At 42.1% G+C, this 19,614-nt stretch overlaps 1 protein-coding gene across 1 annotated transcript in view; it reads left to right on the top strand.

Moving 5' to 3' along the window:
* The window catches only part of LOC132401206 (protein HIRA), a 139,969-nt gene that overhangs the window by 48,519 nt on the left and 71,836 nt on the right, over nt 1-19,614 (top strand). Inside the window, exons 4-7 of the mRNA XM_059983193.1 lie at nt 113-203; nt 913-1,007; nt 9,797-9,892; nt 10,712-10,872. Coding sequence (XP_059839176.1) covers nt 113-203; nt 913-1,007; nt 9,797-9,892; nt 10,712-10,872 — 443 coding nt within the window. The remainder of the gene's footprint in view (nt 1-112; nt 204-912; nt 1,008-9,796; nt 9,893-10,711; nt 10,873-19,614) is intronic.

The raw sequence follows: 19,614 nt of genomic DNA on the forward strand, positions 1-19,614 counted from the left end.
ATATGTCACTGGCTAATCTTGCTGAGCTCTTGCTCCTTTTCATTAAAATTTTATTTAGTATGCTATGTATTTTTGCATGCTAAATTACACATCTAGTCTTTTTTTTTTGCAGCCTGTGTAAATTGTGTGCGTTGGTCTAATAATGGTTTATACCTGGCATCGGGTGGAGATGACAAATTGATAATGCTGTGGAAGAGAGCAGCGTGAGTATTTCAGTCCATGTGGTCACTGAGTTTTACAAGAATATAAACTTGAGTAGCTGTTTTTGTGTTGAGCTTTTGAAAAATAATGACTTCCAGTGATGATACCAAGACAAATGTGGATTTGTATAAGTAACCAGTGAATCAGTCTTGAACTACAGTGCAGTACTTACAGATGTAACTGTTTTACATAAGCTGTTACACTTTATATACTCAGTGGCCACTTTATTAGATACCTCCTGTACCTAATCATTCTGTGGTCAAAGTCACTTGCGTTGATCACATTTCTTCTCCATTCTGATGTTTGTTTTGAACAACACTGAATCTCTTGACTATGCCTGCATGCTTTTATGCATTGAGTTGCTGCCACATGATTAGTTGATTAGATGTTTGCATTAATGAGCAGATGTACAACTGTACCTAATAAAGTGAGTTTATTACAAATTGATCAAGTACAATCCAAAATGTACTGCTTTGAATTATTACCAAATGGCAAAGTAAATATTTGCAACACATAAATCATTCAAGGCTGCCGAATATAATTGGTTTGAAATGAGATTGGACATAGTTTATAGCATATTTAATAAATTGTCCTATCAATGTATGAAATGTTTTAACATTTTGAAAGTTTATTGATGTAAAGAAACTAGAAGTCATATTTTATGACATGATATTTTATGACTTATGATAACCGTGTGACTGTTTTCTGCAGGTATATTGGGCCAAGCAATGTCTTTGGCTCAAGTAGCAAGCTAGCTAATGTGGAGCAATGGCGGTGTGTTTCTATTCTCAGAAGTCATACAGGAGGTAAGAGCTTAAGCTCACTTTATATGTGTCCTGGTGAGTTGGGAAAGTGAAAGATTGTTTTACCTTTCAAATAGATTTTGCACAATGAAATATGGCAGGTCTCCTTGTCCTTAATGTGCATTATTCTAATTTTTCAAGTATATAATTTTCTTTTAAACCCTGAATAGCATCTGCCTGATGAAGACCAATGGTAAAGTAGTTTAGATTATTACAGATATAGGTATGAAAATATTGAAACTTTTCTCTTGATTCATATTATATTTTGCTGATTAAAAGCAAATGACTGCTGCTTATTAAAACCTTAAATTTTATAAGTTGTTTTATCATTTGTAGCTTCTCCATATTTCAGAGTTATATGTGTCTAGTTATTTTTGTATGTAGAATATAACTGAGATGAAGTAGGAAACAATTCCTCAAGTCAGAAGGAAGTAGGACAATATCATTGTTTAAACATAGTATGGCTTTAAGTTGCTTTTGATTAACACTAGTGAATTGTATTTACTTTAATGAGCAACTCTTCCATATTCTGGTCATTTTCTACAGTTGATAATCAGCTTCCTACAGAATAAAAATAATTCTAAGCATTTGCAAGAAATGTCACTCTCAAGTACAGGTGGCTCTTCGTGTCCAGATGAATCCACACATCCTTTGTTGATCTTCTTTAATTGTGTAATTTTCAATGACACTGATTTTTCACATGGATAGCAAATTTGCATCATGCTTAATTTTGTCCTTTTTTTTTGCTTTATTTCGCAATAACCTTTTAAACTATGTTTGTTTTGTCTGTGTTATAACCTCTTTGTCATAGCTCTTTTGTATAAGAAATGATTTTTGATTCACTCTCCTTTTATCCACAAATCCATGTGGTATATTCTATTGAAAGTCATGTAATGTGTACTGTATCCACGTTGTTATTAAAGAGCTTCTGTTGGTGGGTTTTGAACTCAATCTCATTATAACCTGAGATGCAGTCCCTTTCCTCCTATTGAAATTGGCTAATTTCCAGTGCACTGTCTTTATCATAGACTTTATAATTGCCTATTTTCAATGTGAACCGACAGGTGAAGTCACTATTTCCCCTTCAAGTCACTTTCTTGTCCCATTATTTGCACTGTTAGCAAGTGCAAACTGTTCAGAATTCCATTCAGTGGTCTTCCTCTGTGGTCTTTAATTATAAGTGTACTCTAATTGCACAACTTGATTGTCACAATCATCATGTTGGAATTCCCTTTCTTTGGATGAACTTGTGCTTGTTAGGACTTTGGCAGAATCCGGTGAAATTGTACAAATGGTTACAGTGGCAATTTTTATGTTTCCAGAGAGTTTGACCAATAGTGTGTAATTTTAAATGACACTGACCAATAGACCAATAGAGTTTGCAATGAGAAAATGTTATGTGACTTCTCATCTACCTTGTGCGTGTATCTACTGCTTTCAGTTTTTGTCTTGCTATCTCTCCTGAAATCTGGGATCCACTGGATATATACCACTCTTGCACAATCCAAAGTCATGTTCTCTCCAGATTTTGTCACGTCCATTCATTTTGATAAGCTCACTTTGCTTCCTGCTCAATGCACTTGTAGTTCTCAGTGCCCACTTTGCTCTTCAGAACTTGTCGCTTTGTCCTTCTCCTTGAGTGCTTTACCTCTTCTTTGTAGCTTGGCAAGATGGTTAAGAATGTTGTCCAAAATGTTTTTGTTACCCTGCCATGCAACTTCTTTCAAGAAAATAGTGTTACTCTTATAACTTTCTGAAACCTGTTGATTTGGCAGAATTTTTCTGTGCCACAACTTAATAACTAAAACGTCTCCTAAAATAATCCAGTAAGATTCACATAGTTTTGTTTCAATGCTGAACATTGGGATTAATATGCTAGATATTCTGCTTTTCCATAAAGCACTTCCATACTGTTTTGTTATGAGTTGATCTGATTCATTGAGAAACATGAAAGTGTTGACTCATTATTTGCAAAAGCAGCTCCATGACTTTCATTCTGACCTGAGAGTGTGAGACTCTTGATCGGGGTCAAATGCCTTGTGTCTTTTAGTGATTGACCCACTACTTACTGTGCTTTGTCGGTCTGTTCCCTTCAGCCTCCCATTCTTCACAGTAACCATTTGGTTCACAGTGCTATGGGTCCTAGCTTTGTGTTCTTATCCTTACCTTTGTGTTCAGCTGCTACTCAGTTGGTTGTAACTGTTATCTGAATCAGGTGATTATGGATTCAAATCCCATTCTCAGCAATTTGAGTAAAATAACAACCTAGATGCCTCAGTAATTAATAACCACAGGCCTTTATCAAAATGATCATGTTGAAGTAAAATCATTGATAGCTTTTTGGCAGGAAGCAACTAACTGTATGGGTGTTTTCCAGTCTGGATTTCGACAACAGAATAGCACTGTGACTGTTCTGGTCAAGGTTTAAAATGACATCTGTTTAAACAATGATGATGATATAATATCAGTTTTGGTTTTACTGGATCTTAGTGCAGCTTTTGACACAGTTGACTGTGGCATATCACTGGACAGACTGGAAGACTGGCTGGGACTTTCCAGTACTGTCCTAAAGTGTTTTAAATCGTATTTACAGGACAGGGACTACTTTGTAATGATCAGTAGCTGCATATCTGACTAAACAAAAATGACGTGGAGTTCCTCAAATGTTCATACAAGGGCCTCTTCTGTTTAACATAACCATGCTCCCTCTGGCTCAAATCATAGAAACATAGAAAACCGTCGGCCCACAAAGTTGTGCTGAACATGTCCCTACCTCAGAAATTACTAGCCTTACCTATAGCCCTCTATTTTACTAAGCTCCATGTACCGATCTAAAAGTCTCTTAGAAGACCCTATCGTATCCGCCTCCACCACCGTTGCCGGCAGCCCATTCCACGCACTCACCACTCTGTGAGTAAAAAAACTTACCGGTGACATCTCCTGTGTACCTACTCCCCAGCATCTTAAACTGTGCCCGCTTATGGCAACCATTTTAGCCCTGGGAAAAAGCCTCTAACTATCCACACGATCAATAACCTCTCATTGTCTTGTACAACTCTTTCAGGTCACCTCTCATGCTCCTTTGCTCCAAGGAGAAAAGGCCGAGTTCACTCAACCTGTTTTCATAAGGCATGCTCCCCAATCCAGGCACCATCCTTGTAAATCTCTGCACCCTTTCTATGCTTTCCACATCCTTCCTGTAGTGAGGTGACCAGAACTGAGCACAGTGGGGTCTGACCAGGGTCCTATATAGCTGCAACATTACCTCTCGGCTCCTAAATTCAATTCCACGTTTGATGAAGGCCAATTACACCATATGCCTTCTTAACCACAGAGTCAACTTGTGCAGCAGCTTTGAGCATCCTATGGATTCAGACCCCAAGATCCCTCTGATCCTCCACACTGCCAAGAGTCTTACCATTAATACTATATTCTGCCATCATATTTGACCTACCAAAATGAATGACTTCACACTTATCTGGGTTGAACTCAATCTGTCACTTCTTAGTCAAGTTTTGCATCCTATCAATGTCCGCTGTAACCTCTGACAGCTCTTCACACTATCCACAACACCTCTAACCTTTGTGTCATCAGCAAACTTACTAACCCATCCCTCTACTTCCTCATCCAGGTCACTTTTTTAAAAATCACGAAGAATAAGGGTCTCAAAACAGATCCCTGAGGCACTCCACTGGTGATGTCTACAACCACTCTTTGCCTTCTGTGGGCAAACCAGATCTGGATCCACAATGCAATATCCCCTTGGATCCCATGCCTCCTTTCTTTCTCAATAAGCCTTGCATGGGGTACCTTATCAAATGTCTTGCTGAAATCCATATACCCTACATCTACTGTTCTTCCTTCATCAATGTGTCTAGTCATATCCTCAAAAAATTCCATCAGGCTTGTAAGGCACAACCTGCCCTTGACAAAGCAATGCTGACTACTCCTAATCATATTATACCTCTCCAAACTTTCATAAATCCTGCCTCTCAGAATCTTCTCCATCAGCTTACCAACCACTGAGGTAAGACTCAATGGTCTATAATTTCCTGGGTTATCTCCACTCCCTTTGTTGAACAGAGGAGCAACATCCGCAACCCTCCAATCCTCTGGAACCTCTACCATCCCCATTGATGATGCAAAGATCATCACCAGGGGCTCAGCAATCTCCTCCCTCGCCTCCTCCAGTAGCCTGGGGTACATTTTGTCTGTACCCCAACTTAATGCTTTCCAAAAGCTTCAGCACATCCTCTTTCTTAATATCCACATGCTCGAGCTTTTCAGTCCGCTGCAACTCATCACTACAATCACTAAGATCCTTTTCGATAGTGAATACTGAAGTAAAGTATTCATTGAGTATCTCTGCTATTTCCTCCGGTTCCATACACACTTTCCCACTGTCATACTTGATAGGTCCTATTCTTTCACGTCTTTTCCTCTTGCTCTTCACATACTTGTAGAATGCCTTGGGGTTTTCCTTAATTTTGCCCTCCAAGGCCTTCTCATGGCCCCTTCTGGCTCTCCTAATTTCCTTCTTAAGCTCCTTCCCATTAGTCTTATAATCTTCTAGATTTCCAACATTACCTAGCTCTCTGAATGTTTTGTACGGTTTTCTTTTCTTCTTGACTGGATTTATTTCAGCCTTTGTCCACCACGGTTCCAGTACCCTACCATAACTTCCCTATCTCATTGGAACCTACCTATACAGAACTCTACACAAATATCCCCTGAACATTTGCCACATTTCTTCCATACCTTTCCCTGTGAACATCTGTTTCCAATTTAAGCCTCCAATTTCCTGCCTGATAGCCTCATAATTCCTCTTACTCCAAGTAAATGCTTTTCTAACTTGTCTGTTCCTATCTCTCTCCAATGCTATTGTAAAGGAGATAGAAGTATGATCACTATCTCCAAAATGCTCTCCCACTGAGAGATCTGACACCTGACCAGGTTCATTTCCCAAAACCAAATCAAATACAGCCTCTCCTCTTGTAGGCTTATCCACATACTGTGTCAGGAACCCTTCCTGAACATACCTAACAAACTCCACCCCATCTAAACCCTTTGCTCTAGGGAGATGGCAATTGATATTTGGGAAATTAAAATCTCCCATCATGACAATTCTTGTTATTATTACACCTTTCCAGGATCTGTTTCCCTATCTGCTCCTGGATATTCCTGTTACTATTAGGCAGCCTATAAAAAACACCCAGTAAAGTTACTGACTTCTTCCTGTTCCTGTCTTCCACCCACAGAGACTCTGTAGGCAATCCTTCCATGCTGTCCACATTTACTGCAGCCGTGACACTATCTCTGATCAACAGAGCCATGCCCCCGCCTCTTTTGCCGACCTCCCTGTCCTTTCTGAAACATCTAAAACCCGGCACTTGAAGTAGCCATTTCTGTCCCTGAGCCATCCAAGTCTCTGTAATGGTCACCACATCATATCTCCAAGTACTGATCCACACTCTAAGCCAGGGGTGGGCAAACTTTTTGACTTGAGGGCCACAAAGGGTTCTAAAATTTGACAGGGGGGCCGGACCAGGAGCAGATGGATGGAGTGTTTTGGTAATACACCTTATAAGAGAAAATGAAATATCATGGGATATGTAGAAAACATGTGCTTTAATTTCAATTGAAAATGAACAAATGCATTACAACAAAATATCTGTCTTTGAAGTCCCATGGTATTTAGCTATTTATTGAAATGACTTTTAAAACACTGAAAATTAAATGAATTAAATACAGCTTTTTTTAATAGTAACAGTTATTATTTTAAAGCACTGAAAATTCTGTTATCCTTCAAGATATTATCATCATCACTCTCCTCCTGACTGTCTTTATTTCAAAAACGGTAGGAGATGCAGGTCTACTTGTCCTGCTCCTTCTTATTCAATTGTCCCCTGTGCCAAAACTCAACAACGACCCGCACAATGACAGAACAGTGAGAGCGCGCCAGTATGCGGAGCTCTGTGCTCGCAAATCCCCGCAGGCTATCTCCCTTAGCCGGAACGCTGGCTAATTGTGAGCCGGTTCGGATGTGCCAGGAAATGGGTCGCCACAAGGTCACAAAGTAAAGCGCAAATGTGGAGTAATACGCTGCACCTCAACAAAGGTCAATGTATATAGAGTGCGTCATCTATTGGGGAAACGCCAGAATTGCAGAGAAAAAACGTTAACAAGGTTTATTAATATAATTTCATCAAGTTCTGCGGGCCGGATTAAAAAGCTTAACGGGCCACATATGGCCCGCGGGCCGTAGTTTGCCCATGCCTGCTCTAAGCTCACCCACTTTGTTCACAACACTCCTTGCTTTAAAATAGACACATCTGAAACGTTCGGTCTGAGCGCGTCCCTTCTCTATCACCTGCCTATCCTCCCTCTCGCACTGTCTACAAGCTTTCTGTATTTGTCAGCCAACCTCCTCTTCCCCAGTCTCTTGAGTTCGGTTCCCACCTCCCCCCCCAACAATTATGGTTTAAACTCTCCCCAGTAGCCTTAGCAAACCTCCCCACCAGGATATTGGACCCTCTGGGATTCAAGTGCAACCTATCTTTTTTGTACAGGTCACACCTGCCCCAAAAGAGGTCCCAATGATCCAGAAATCTGAATCCCTGCCCCCTGTTCCAATCCCTCAGCCACGCATTTATCCTCCACCTCATTCTATTGCTATACTCATTGTCACGTGACACAGGCTGTAATCCCGAGATTACTACCTTTGCGGTCTTGCTTCTCAACTTCCTTCCTAACTCTCTGTAGTCTTTTTTCAGAACCTCTTCCCTTTTCCTACCTATGTCATTGGTACCAATATGTACCACGACCTCTGGCTGTTCTCCCTCCCACTGCAGGATATCTTGGACGCGATCTGAAACATCCCGGAACCTGGCACCTGAGAGGCAAACTACCATCCAAGTTTCTTTCCTGCGTCCACAGAATCACCTGTCTGACCCCCTAACTATAGAGTCCCCTATCACTACTGCCTTCCTCTTCCCTTCCCTACCCTTCTGAGCCACAGGGCCAGGCTCTGTGCCAGAGGCATGGCCACTGCTGCTTCCCCCAGGTAGGCTGTCTCCACCCCCCCCCCCCCCAACAGTACTCAAACAAGAGTACTTATTGTCAGGGGTACAGCCACAGGGGTACTCAGTAGTACCTGACTCTTCCCCTTCCCCCTCCTGGCTGTGACCCACTTGTTTGTCTCCTGTAATTCCTCTCTGTCACCTCCTCACTCTCCCTGACTACGTGAAGGTCATCGAACTGCATCTCCAGCAACCTAACTCGGTCCTTCAGGAGCTGCAGCTCGACACACCTGGTGCAGATATGGCCGTCCGGGAGGCTGGGGGACTCCAGGATTGCCTGCATCTGACACCGAGCACAGAAAACTGGCCTCTCACAAATACTGTCTACCTCGTCTCGTCCCGTTACTGCCTAAGCCCATTGAGCCAAAGTCTTACCACTCTGCTGCCTCTCAATCCGCTGCCTGTTCTGACACTGCCCGCTGGATACGGCGGTCTTCTTTTTAAACCTTTCGCACTCTACTGGCTGACGTCACGTGCCTGCAGTCTTACCTCTCTTTAACCTGAGTAGTAAAAACTCCCTTTGCTCTGAAAAATCATGGTAAGCAACAAAATATCTTACTTTAATCGTGCAGATGACTCTCAGATTTATGTGTGTCATCAAGTGACTATGGTCCCATATAATCACAAAAAGACTGTATTAAACAAATCACTGATTGGATAAGCCACAATTTTCCTCCTGTCAAAGAAAGAGAAAACTGAGCTAATTGTTTATGGCGTCAGAAAAGAACAATTAAAAGTCAGTATTCACTTAGAATCCCTGTTGTTACAGACCACAAAACCAAACCAGAAACCTTGGTGTTGTGGTAATGGAGGCTGTCTTAAATATTAACTGCCATATTAAGACAATTACAAAGTCATCCTACTAATCATTAAAAAAAAAATTGTGAGAATTAAAGGGTTTATGTCTCAGCAAGATTTAGAAAATCGCGTCCATGCATTTATTTTTGGTAGGCTTGACTACTATAATTCTGTTTTCACAGGTTTCTGTGTTTTTAAAAAAAACAAAAAACAAAAAAAATCCCTCAGACAGCTATAGCTCATTCAAAATGCTGCTGCTGGAGTCCTCACTAAGACCAAGAATGTAGAGCAAATCACTCCAGTTCTCAGATCATTACACTGGCTTCCTGTCCATCAGAGGATTGACTTTAAAGTATTACTACTGGTTTATAAAGTACTGCGTGGTCTAGGGCCAAAATACATCTCCGATCTCTTGCTGCCTTATGAACCTTCCTGAGCTCTCAGGTCATCTGGGGTCAGTCAGGTCTGCTTAGTGTCCCCAGGGTCAAAACTAAGCATGGTGAAGCACTTTTAGCTACTATGCTGCACACATCTGGAATAACCTTTCAGAGGATCTGAAGTCTGCCTCAGCTTTAAGTTCTTTTAAATCAAGGCTTGAAACTTTTCTTTCACTATAGCTTTTAATTAGAATCTCCTGCATTGTAACTTCTCTTTATCATATCTATTGTTAGTGTGATTTTATTCTCCCTTATGTATTGTCTGAAATTTGATGTTTGATTTTTATATCGTGTTCTATGTAAAGCATTTTGAATTGCCTTGTGCTTGAAAAGTGCTATACTGTACAAATAAACTTGCTTGCTATAAAGGTTAAAATGTCTTTCCATTGTGCAACTGCCTAGGTGTTGCAGATACATGTATGCATAGCTGTTCTAATGTACAGTATACTAAGTGAGGGATTATGTCTTTATATTCTAGATGTAATGGACCTGGCCTGGTCACCCCATGATGCTTGGCTCTCATCCTGCAGTATTGATAACACTGTTGTTATCTGGAATGCTCTGAAATTTCCAGGTAAATTTGATGTTCACTTCTATAGTTGTACCGTGGAGAGCATTCTGACAGGCTGCATCATTGTCTGGTATGTTGGGGGTGGGGGGAGGGGCTACTGCACAGGTCTGAAAGAAGCTGTAGAAGGTTGTAAATCTAGTCAGCTCCATCTTGGGTACTAGCCTACAAAGTACCCAGGGCATCTTCAGGGAGCAGTAAAGGCAGCATCCATTATTAAGGGTCTCCAGCACCCAGGGCATACACTTTTTTCACTGTTACCATCAGGTAGGAGGTACAGAAGCCTGAAGGCACATGCTCAGCTATTCAGGAACAGTTTCTTCCCCTCTGCCATCCGATTCCTAAATGGACATTGAAGCTTTGAACACCATCTCACTTGTTTTTTTAATGTACGATATTTCTGTATTTGCCATTTAAAAAAATCTGTTCAATATATGTAATTGACTTGTTTATTATTATTATTATTATTATTTTTTCTCTCGGCTAGATTATGTATTTCATTGAACTGCTGCTGCTATGTTAACAAAATTCACTTCACATGCCGGTGATAATAAACCTGATACTGATAAAGGCAGGACTGGACCAGGTGTAAACGGGAATCATCCACAAAGCAATGTTGAAAGCTCATTTTCAGCAAATATATTTTTTGTCTCCAACTCGTGCAGAATGTGTTTCGATTGCAGTCATGATGTTTGGACTTCCAAATAAAACAGCTCTATGGTTGGTTATACAGGTTGTGGATGTTGCACTGGTTATTGATAGTTGAGAATGTTATAAGCTTCAAACATGAATAAACTGTGAATGCTTTTCAATGCTTTCTTACAGAAATCATTGCAACATTACGGGGTCACTCCGGCCTGGTAAAGGGTCTTACCTGGGATCCTGTTGGAAAGTACATTGCATCCCAAGCTGACGACCGGAGCTTAAAAGTGTGGAGAACCATGGATTGGCAGCTGGAGACCAACATAACTAAACCCTTTGATGAAGTATGTATGTGAAACAAATATCTGAACAGTTGTCCAGGGTCTGTAATTCCTGGCTGATTTTTCTCACTCAGGGAAGACCTATCCATTAAGATACCCCTGGAGCTATCGGTATAGTCACCATGCATCCCTTCCTCCCTGTTCACTCATGCTTCAACTCAGTATGAGCTGCTGTCTTTTTAATTTATTTCTTCAGTACCATGAGTCTATTTAAGATTAAGGTTTCAACACTATGTCAACTCATAAATTGGATGTGAGATGGAACTATAGCTTACAGCAGTCAACTGCAGTGGATAACATCAATTTATTCAGAAAAATATGTTTAAACAATTAATGAAATAGAACTTGTGAAAGGCGCTACTGCAGTATTTGTCATTACTTATCCAGAAATACAGAGCGTAGAGGGTGGAGAGCTTCAGTTTAATCTTGACCATTTACAGGAATGTGGTCACCTGGTTTGATTGAGAATGCAGTAAAGTTACCACACCTGTTTTTTTCTTGGAATAGTGTTTTCACTGTATGTTATCTAAAATAGATGAGCATGGTATGTCCTCACACTCTCCCATCCCCCCCTGTTGTGATAGGTGGCGTATATTTGCACTTCTATACTTACATGTGCCCAATCTATTGACACCTTGTGATGTTATTGCGATCATGGCAAGCCATTCAGAAAGAGGTGTTTTACAGATTTTGAAAGAAAACCTTATGGAGTAGGCAAAGAATTATTGCCCAATCGCTCTCCAGCAGCTTTGCGCACAATAATAACATCAGGGTTGCAGGAACAATAACTTGGAAACAACAAATTTTATGACATATGCCAGTGATAATAAACCTGATTCTGATTATGGATTTATGTAGGAGCTGTAATATTATAAGATTCCAGAATATTACAAGCAAGTGATAACAATAAACACGTTTCCAATATTGAAGTACGGAGATGGATCATCAGAGCAGATAGCCAAACATTCGATCTAAAACTATGTTTTAAGAACTATCTTGAGGCATGAGTGAAAGGTATGTATGAGGATGGATTTAAGCAGGGAATTCTAAAGCTTGTGGGTAAGGCCTTTGAGAGCATGTTAACTGTTGGTGCAACGTTTATAGGATTTGAAAGAGGTCAGATTTGGAGGAGCTCAGAAATTGCAAAACATTTGCAGCCTGGAGAAGATTTTGGGAGAAGAAAGATTTAAAAAAAAACAGAAGAAAACTTGTAAATATGGATAAGGTTTTTAAAATGGAAGCAGTTTTGGATTGGGAGCCAATGTAAATCAGCAAGTATGGAGTCAAGGCAAATGTTCTTCACAATTAATTTAATATTAGACAACAGAGTTTTAGGCAAACACAAGGAAACCTGCAGATGCTGGAAATTCAAGCCACACACACAAAACACTGGTGGAACGCAGCAGGCCGGGCAGCATCTACAGGAAGAAGCACTGTCGACGTTTTGGGCCGAGACCCTTCGTCAGGACAAAGGGTCTTGGCTTGAAACGTCGACAGTGCTTCTTCCTATAGAATTTTAGGCAAGCACTGTTCTACAGACCAGAAGACAGAGTGTTACTAGAGTGGCATTGGTATGCCCAGTTGTAGAAATCATAAAGACATGAATGGTCTCAGCAGTCAATGTGCTGAACTAGGCCACCCATTAGCATTAAGCAGCGTTACAGCAGTGGAAGTAAGATCATGTGGGGGTGGAATGCAGAGAGGGTTGTACATTTCCTTGCACCTCTTCAGATAGGTAGCAGGAGAACAGCATTGTGTTCAAAGTAAAATTTATTATCAGAGTATATACATGTCACCACATACAACCCTGCGATTCTTTTTCTGCGGGCATACTTAGCAAATCTGTAGAACACTAACTGTAAACAGGATCTGTGAACTGTAAACAAGCTGTGCAAATGCAGATAATAAATACAAACGTTCGTAAATAATTGAGGGGTAGTGACTGTTCTTGAACTTGGTGGTGTGTGTCCTGAGGCATCTGTGCCACCTTCTTGATGGCAGCAGCGAAAAAAGAGCATGGCTTAGGTGGTGAGGATCTTTGATGGATGCTGCTTTTCTATGGTAGCATTTCATGTAGATGTGCTCAATGGTTGGGAGGGTTTTGCCTGTGATGTACTGGGCCAAATCCACTAGCTTTTGTAGTACTTTCCACTCAAAGGCATTGGGGTTCCCATACCAGGCCGTAATGCAGCCAGTCAGCACACTTTCCGCCACATAGCTGTAGGAATTTGCCAGGTTTTTAATGACATGCTGAATCTCCACAAGCTCCTGAGAAAGAGGACAGCGAGGCTTGAGAGGAAGTGTGGTGGTGGCCATTTTCAAATTGTCCAATTGCTTCTCAGATCGGAGTTCTGAGAGGCGGGACTGCGCAGGCGCGTGAAGGAGGCCCGGGAAGGAGGGAAGATATATAAAGGAGATACTGAGTGAGGTAGTTCTCTTTTGGAAGAGGACAGCGAGGCTTGAGAGGAAGTGCGGCGGTGGCCATTTTCAAATTGTTCAATTGCTTCTCAGATCGGAGTTCTGAGAGCCGGGACTGCGCAGGCGCGTGAAGGAGGCCCGGGAAGGAGGGAAGATATATAAAGGAGATACTGAGTGAGGTAGTTCTCTTTTGGAAGAGGACAGCGAGGCTTGAGAGGAAGTGCGGCGGTGGCCATTTTCAAATTGTTCAATTGCTTCTCAGATCGGAGTTCTGAGAGCCGGGACTGCGCAGGCGCGTGAAGGAGGCCTGAGAAGGAGGGAAGATATATAAAGAACGCCGCCTTAAGAAGCGGGCAGCGGAGTGAGCCGGGCGCAGAGTGTAGGGCTTGGGCTCAGGGGGCTTAGTCGGAAGAGGGCACCGTAGGCTTATCTTTTAGTTCTTGTATTTTCAATTATTTGGGAGGTATGAGTGTGAGGGCAGCTTGTTGTTCTCGGTGTCGGATGTGGGAGATCCTGGAGTCTCCGAGCCTCCCGGACGTCCACATCTGCGCCAGGTGCGCCGAACTGCAGCTCCTGAGGGACCGAGTTAGGGAACTGGAGCTGCAGCTCGATGACCTTCGCCTGGTCAGGGAGAGTGAGGAGGTGATAGAGAGGAGTTACAGGCAGGTGGTCACTCCGGGACCACGGGAGGCAGATAGGTGGGTTACAGTCAGGAAGGGGAAGAGGCAGGTACTAGAGAGTACCCCAGTGGCTGTACCCCTTGACAATAAGTACTCATGTTTGAGTACTGTTGGGGGGGACAGCCTACCTCGTGGGAGTGACAGTGGCCGAGCCTGCAGCACAGAGGACGGCCCTGTAGCTCAGAAGGGTAGGGTTAGAAGAAAGAGGTCCATTGTAATAGGGGACTCAATAGTCAGGGGCTCAGACAGGCGTTTCTGTGGAGGTGACCGGGAGTCCCGGATGGTAATTTGCCTCCCTGGTGCCAGGGTTCGGGAAGTTTCTGATCGCGTCCAAGATATCCTGAAGTGGGAGGGTGAAGAGCCAGAGGTCGTGGTACATGTAGGTACCAATGACATAGGAAGGAAAGGGGAAGAGGTCCTGAAACGAGAGTATAGGAAGTTAGGAAAGCAGTTAAGAAGAAGGACTGCAAAGGTAGTAATCTCGGGATTACTGCCTGTGCCACGCGACAGTGAGAGTAGGAATAGAATTAGGTGGAGGATGAATGCGTGGCTGTGGGATTGGAGCAGGGGGCAGGGATTCAAGTTTCTGGATCATTGGGACCTCTTCTGGGGCAGGAGTGACCTGTTCAAGAAGGACGGGTTACACTTGAATCGTGGGGGGACCAATATCCTAGCGGGGAGGTTTGCTAGGGCTACAGGGCGGACTTTAAACTAGTAAGATGGGGGGGCGGGAGACTATTTGAGGAGACTATGGGAGAGGAGGTTAGTTCACCAGTGGAGCAAGTAAATAGACAGTGTGTGAGGGAAGAAAGGTAGGTGATGGAGAAGGGATGCGCTCAGCCCGAGGATGTAGGGGAGAAGAAAGAAAAGGATAATAAATTTGCATTGTTAGGGATGGAAAGAGAGGAGGAGATGGAGAGTATCTTAAATGTATCTATTTTAATGCTAGGAGCATTGTAAGAAAGGTGGATGAGCTTAAAGCGTGGATTGATACCTGGAATTATGATGTTGTAGCTATTAGTGAAACATGGTTGCAGGAAGGGTGTGATTGGCAACTAAATATTCCTGGATTTAGTTGCTTCAGGTGTGATAGAGTAGGAGGGGCCAGAGGAGGAGGTGTTGCATTGCTTGTCCGAGAAAATCTTATGGCGGTGCTTTGGAAGGATAGATTAGAGAGCTCCTCTAGGGAGGCCATTTGGGTGGAATTGAAGAATGGGAAAGGTGCAGTAACACTGATAGGAGTGTATTATAGGCCACCTAATGGGGCGCGTGAGTTGGAAGAGCAAATGTGTAAGGAGATAGCAGATATTTGTAGTAAACACAAGGTGGTGATTGTGGGAGATTTTAATTTTCCACACGTAGACTGGGAAGCTCATTCTGTAAAAGGGCTGGATGGTTTAGAGTTTGTGAAATGTATGCAGGATAGTTTTTTGCAACAATACATAGAAGTACCGACTAGAGATGGGGCAGTGTTGGATCTCCTGTTAGGGAATGCGATAGGTCAGCTGACAGATGTATGTGTTGGGGAGCACTTCGGGTCCAGTGATCACAATAGCATTAGCTTCAATATAATTATGGAGAAGGACAGGACTGGACCTAGAGTTGAGATTTTTGATTGGAGAAAGGCTAACTTTGAGGGGATGCGAAGGGATTTAGAGAGAGTGGATTGGGTCAAGTTGTTTTATGGGAAGGATGTAATAGAGAAATGGAGGTCATTTAAGGGTGAAATTATGAGGGTACAGAATCTTTATGTTCCTGTTAGGGTGAAAGGAAAGGTTAAAGGTTTGAGAGCACCATGGTTTTCAAGGGATATTAGAAATTTGGTTCAGAAAAAGAGGAATGTCTACAATAGATATGGGCAGAATGGAGTAAAGGAATTGCTCGAGGAATGTAAAGAATGTAAAAGGAATCTTAAGAAAGAGATTAGAAAAGCTAAAAGAAGATACGAGGTTGGTTTGGCAAATAAGGTGAAAGTAAATCCGAAAGGTTTCTACAGTTATATTAAAAGCAAGAGGATAGTGAGGGATAAAATTGGCCCCTTAGAGAATCAGAATGGTCAGCTATGTGTGGAACCGAAGGAGATGGGAGAGATTTTGAATGATTTCTTCTCTTCGGTATTCACTAAGGAGAAGGATATTGAATTGTCTAAGGTGTGGGAAACAAGTAAGGAAGTTATGGAACCTATGACAATTAAAGAGGTGGAGGTACTGGCGCTTTTAAGAAATTTAAAAGTGGATAAATCTCCGGGTCCTGACAGGATATTCCCCAGGACCTTGAGGGAAGTTTGTGTAGAAATAGCAGGAGCTCTGACGGAGATCTTTAATATGTCATTAGAAACGGGGATTGCGCCGGAGGATTGGCGTATTGCTCATGTGGTTCCATTGTTTAAAAAGGGTTCTAGAAGGAAGCCTAGCAATTATAGACCTGTCAGTTTGACATCAGTGGTGGGTAAATTAATGGAAAGTATTCTTAGAGATAGTATTTATAATTATCTGGATAGACGGGGTCTGATTAGAAGTAGCCAGCATGGATTTGTGCGTGGAAGGTCATGTTTGACAAACCTTATTGAATTTTTTGAAGAAGTTACGAGGAATGTTGACGAGGGTAAGGCAGTGGATGTAGTCTATATGGACTTCAGCAAAACCTTTGACAAAGTTCCACATGGAAGGTTAGTTAAGAAGGTTCAGTCGTTAGGTATTAATGCTGGAGTAATAAAATGGATTCAACAGTGGCTAGATGGGAGATGCCAGAGAGTAGTGGTGGATAATTGTTTATCGGGATGGAGGCCGGTGACTAGCGGGGTGCCTCAGGGATCTGTTTTGGGCCCAATGTTGTTTGTAATATACATAAATGATCTGGATGATGGGGTGGTAAATTGGATTAGTAAGTATGCCGATGATACTAAGGTAGGAGGTGTTGTGGATAATGAGGTGGATTTTCAAAGCTTGCAGGGAGATTTATACCGGTTAGAAGAATGGGCTGAACGTTGGCAGATGGAGTTTAATGCTGAGAAGTGTGAGGTTCTACATTTTGGCAGGAATAATCCAAATAGAACATACAGAGTAAATGGTAGGGCATTGAGGAATGCAGAAGAACAGAGAGATCTAGGAATAACTGTGCATAGTTCCCTGAAAGTGGAGTCTCATGCAGATAGGGTGGTGAAGAGGGCTTTTGGAACGCTGGCCTTTATAAATCAAAGCATTGAGTACAGAAGTTGGGATGTAATGCTAAAGTTGTACAAGGCATTGGTAAGGCCAAATTTGGAATATTGTGTGCAGTTCTGGTCACCGAATTATAGGAAAGATATCAATAAATTAGAGAGAGTGCAGAGATGATTTACTAGGACGTTACCTGGGTTTCAGCAATTAAGTTACAGAGAAAGGTTGAACTAGTTAGGTCTCTATTCATTGGAGCGTAGAAGGTTGAGGGGGGATTTGATCGAGGTATTTAAAATTTTGAGAGGGATAGATAGAGTTGACGTGAACAGGCTGTTTCCATTGAGAGTAGGGGAGATTCAAACTAGAGGACATGATTTGAGAGTTAGGGGGCAGAAGTTTAAGGGAAACACGAGGGGGTATTTCTTTACTCAAAGAGTGATAGCTGTGTGGAATGAGCTTCCTGTAGAAGTAGTAGAGGCCAGTTCAGTTGTGTCATTTAAGGTAAAATTGGATAGGTATATGGACAGGAAAGGAGTGGAGGGTTTTGGGCTGAGTGCGGGTAGGTGTGACCAGATGAGATTAAGGGTTCGGCACGGACTAGGAGGGCCAAGATGGCCAGTTTCCATGCTGTGATTGTTATATGGTTATGGTTAAAGTGGAGGCACTGTCACATTTTCTTCATAATTACATTTATATGATGGATCTAGGACAGGTCCTCTGAGATAGTGACACCCAGGAATTTAAAGTTACTGACCCTCACCACTTCTGATCCTCCAATGATTACTGACTCGTGAACCTCTAGTTTTCCCCTCCTGGTTTACTGTCAGTCCCTTGGTCTTATTGACATTGAGTGAGAAGTTGTTGTTACTACACCATTCAGCCAAATTTCTCAATCTCCCTTCTGTATGCTGATTCATCACTACCTCTGATACAGCCAACGGCAGTGGTATCATCAGCGAACTTGTATATGGTGTTGGAGCTGTACTTAGGCACACAATTGTTGGTATAGTCAGCCCTCCTTATCCATGGGGGATTGATCTCGCGGATACCAAAATTCGCGGATGCTCAAGTTCCTTATTCAACCTGTCTCACAGTGGAACCCCAGGCCTTATTTTAACTTGTCTCAGTGCGGTGGACATTAAGACTTGGTGGTAGAGATCTGAATCCGCAGTGTTTCTGTTCGCGAAAATAATCATGATCACGATTGAAAATAAAGTGGAAATAATAAAGCGATCGGCAAGAGGTGAAACGCCTTCGGTCATTGGAAAGGTGTTAGGCTACGCTGGTCAACGATGGGAGCAATTCTAAAGGATAAAGTGAGAAACGCTGTGCCCCGATGAAAGCTACAATTATTACTAAGCAATGCAGTGGTTTAATTATTGGGTTTTGGGGTTTTGGGTTTTTGATCTTCCACATCAACCCGGCATGGCGGAGAGTGCACTCAGGAGCAATCTGTCCTGAGTCCTGAGAAATTTCGTTCCTGAGCCCGGCGCTGAAACATAAGTTCTTAAGTGTTTTATATGCATAGAAAGGTAAAATATATACTATACAGACTAAGGCAAACGTTTGACTAACTGACGCTAAATAATATCGGATGAACCTGTTTCGACTTACTTAGTAAGAGAACTTCCAATTTTTTTTGATCCCGATCCACGATAACCCACACACATCCTCCCGTATACTTTAAGTCATCTCTAGATTACTAATAGTACCCAATACAATGTAAATGCTATGTAAAATGGTTGTTATACTGCATTGTTTAGGGAATAATGACAAGAAAAAAAAGTCTGTGCATGCTCGAACAACAAGAGCTGGAAGAGCACTTCTGGGTTTTCGCGATTTGCGGTTGGTTGAATTTGCGCATGCAGAATTCACAGATAAGGAGGGCCGACTGTATAAAGAAAGGAGAGCAGGGGGTTAAATACACATCCCTATGCTGATGGAGATGGTGGAGGGTTAGAGTTAGAATATTTTTACCAAACCAAACTGACTGGTCAGAAGTAAAGACAGTGGTGTTCATGTTTACTGAGCAAATCTTTGCTCATCCATAGCTGGATTGCAAGCAGATGTTTTGTGATATTCAAAGTGGGAGGGATCCTGAAAGATGGTGGTGAGATGTTGCTGTATGTCTTGCTTCCTGATGATACCACCAAGAGCTGGGAAGTAGATGCGAAATAGAAGAGGACCAAAGACAGATTCTTGAGTTGGTCCACAGGCAGGTAGGGCTATGAGGAGAGGAACCCTTGTGGATAATTGTTTCACAGAGATTTGAAACATAATAATAGAGTCAAACAAAGGCAATTCTATAAGAGGAAATATTTTGAATGATGATGTGCTCATCTAGGTCAAAGTCTCCAGATCACTAATTGAAAGAGTATCTTTCACAGTTATGTGGCAGTGTACGAAATGTTATTGAATGTATTTAGGTGTTCCGTTGTACAAATATGGTGGGCTCATTATTGGGAGCAGTGGAGGACTTTGTAAAGGAA

The sequence above is a fragment of the Hypanus sabinus genome, chromosome 10, assembly GCF_030144855.1.
Source record: "Hypanus sabinus isolate sHypSab1 chromosome 10, sHypSab1.hap1, whole genome shotgun sequence".
Classification (NCBI taxonomy): Eukaryota; Metazoa; Chordata; class Chondrichthyes; order Myliobatiformes; family Dasyatidae; genus Hypanus; species Hypanus sabinus.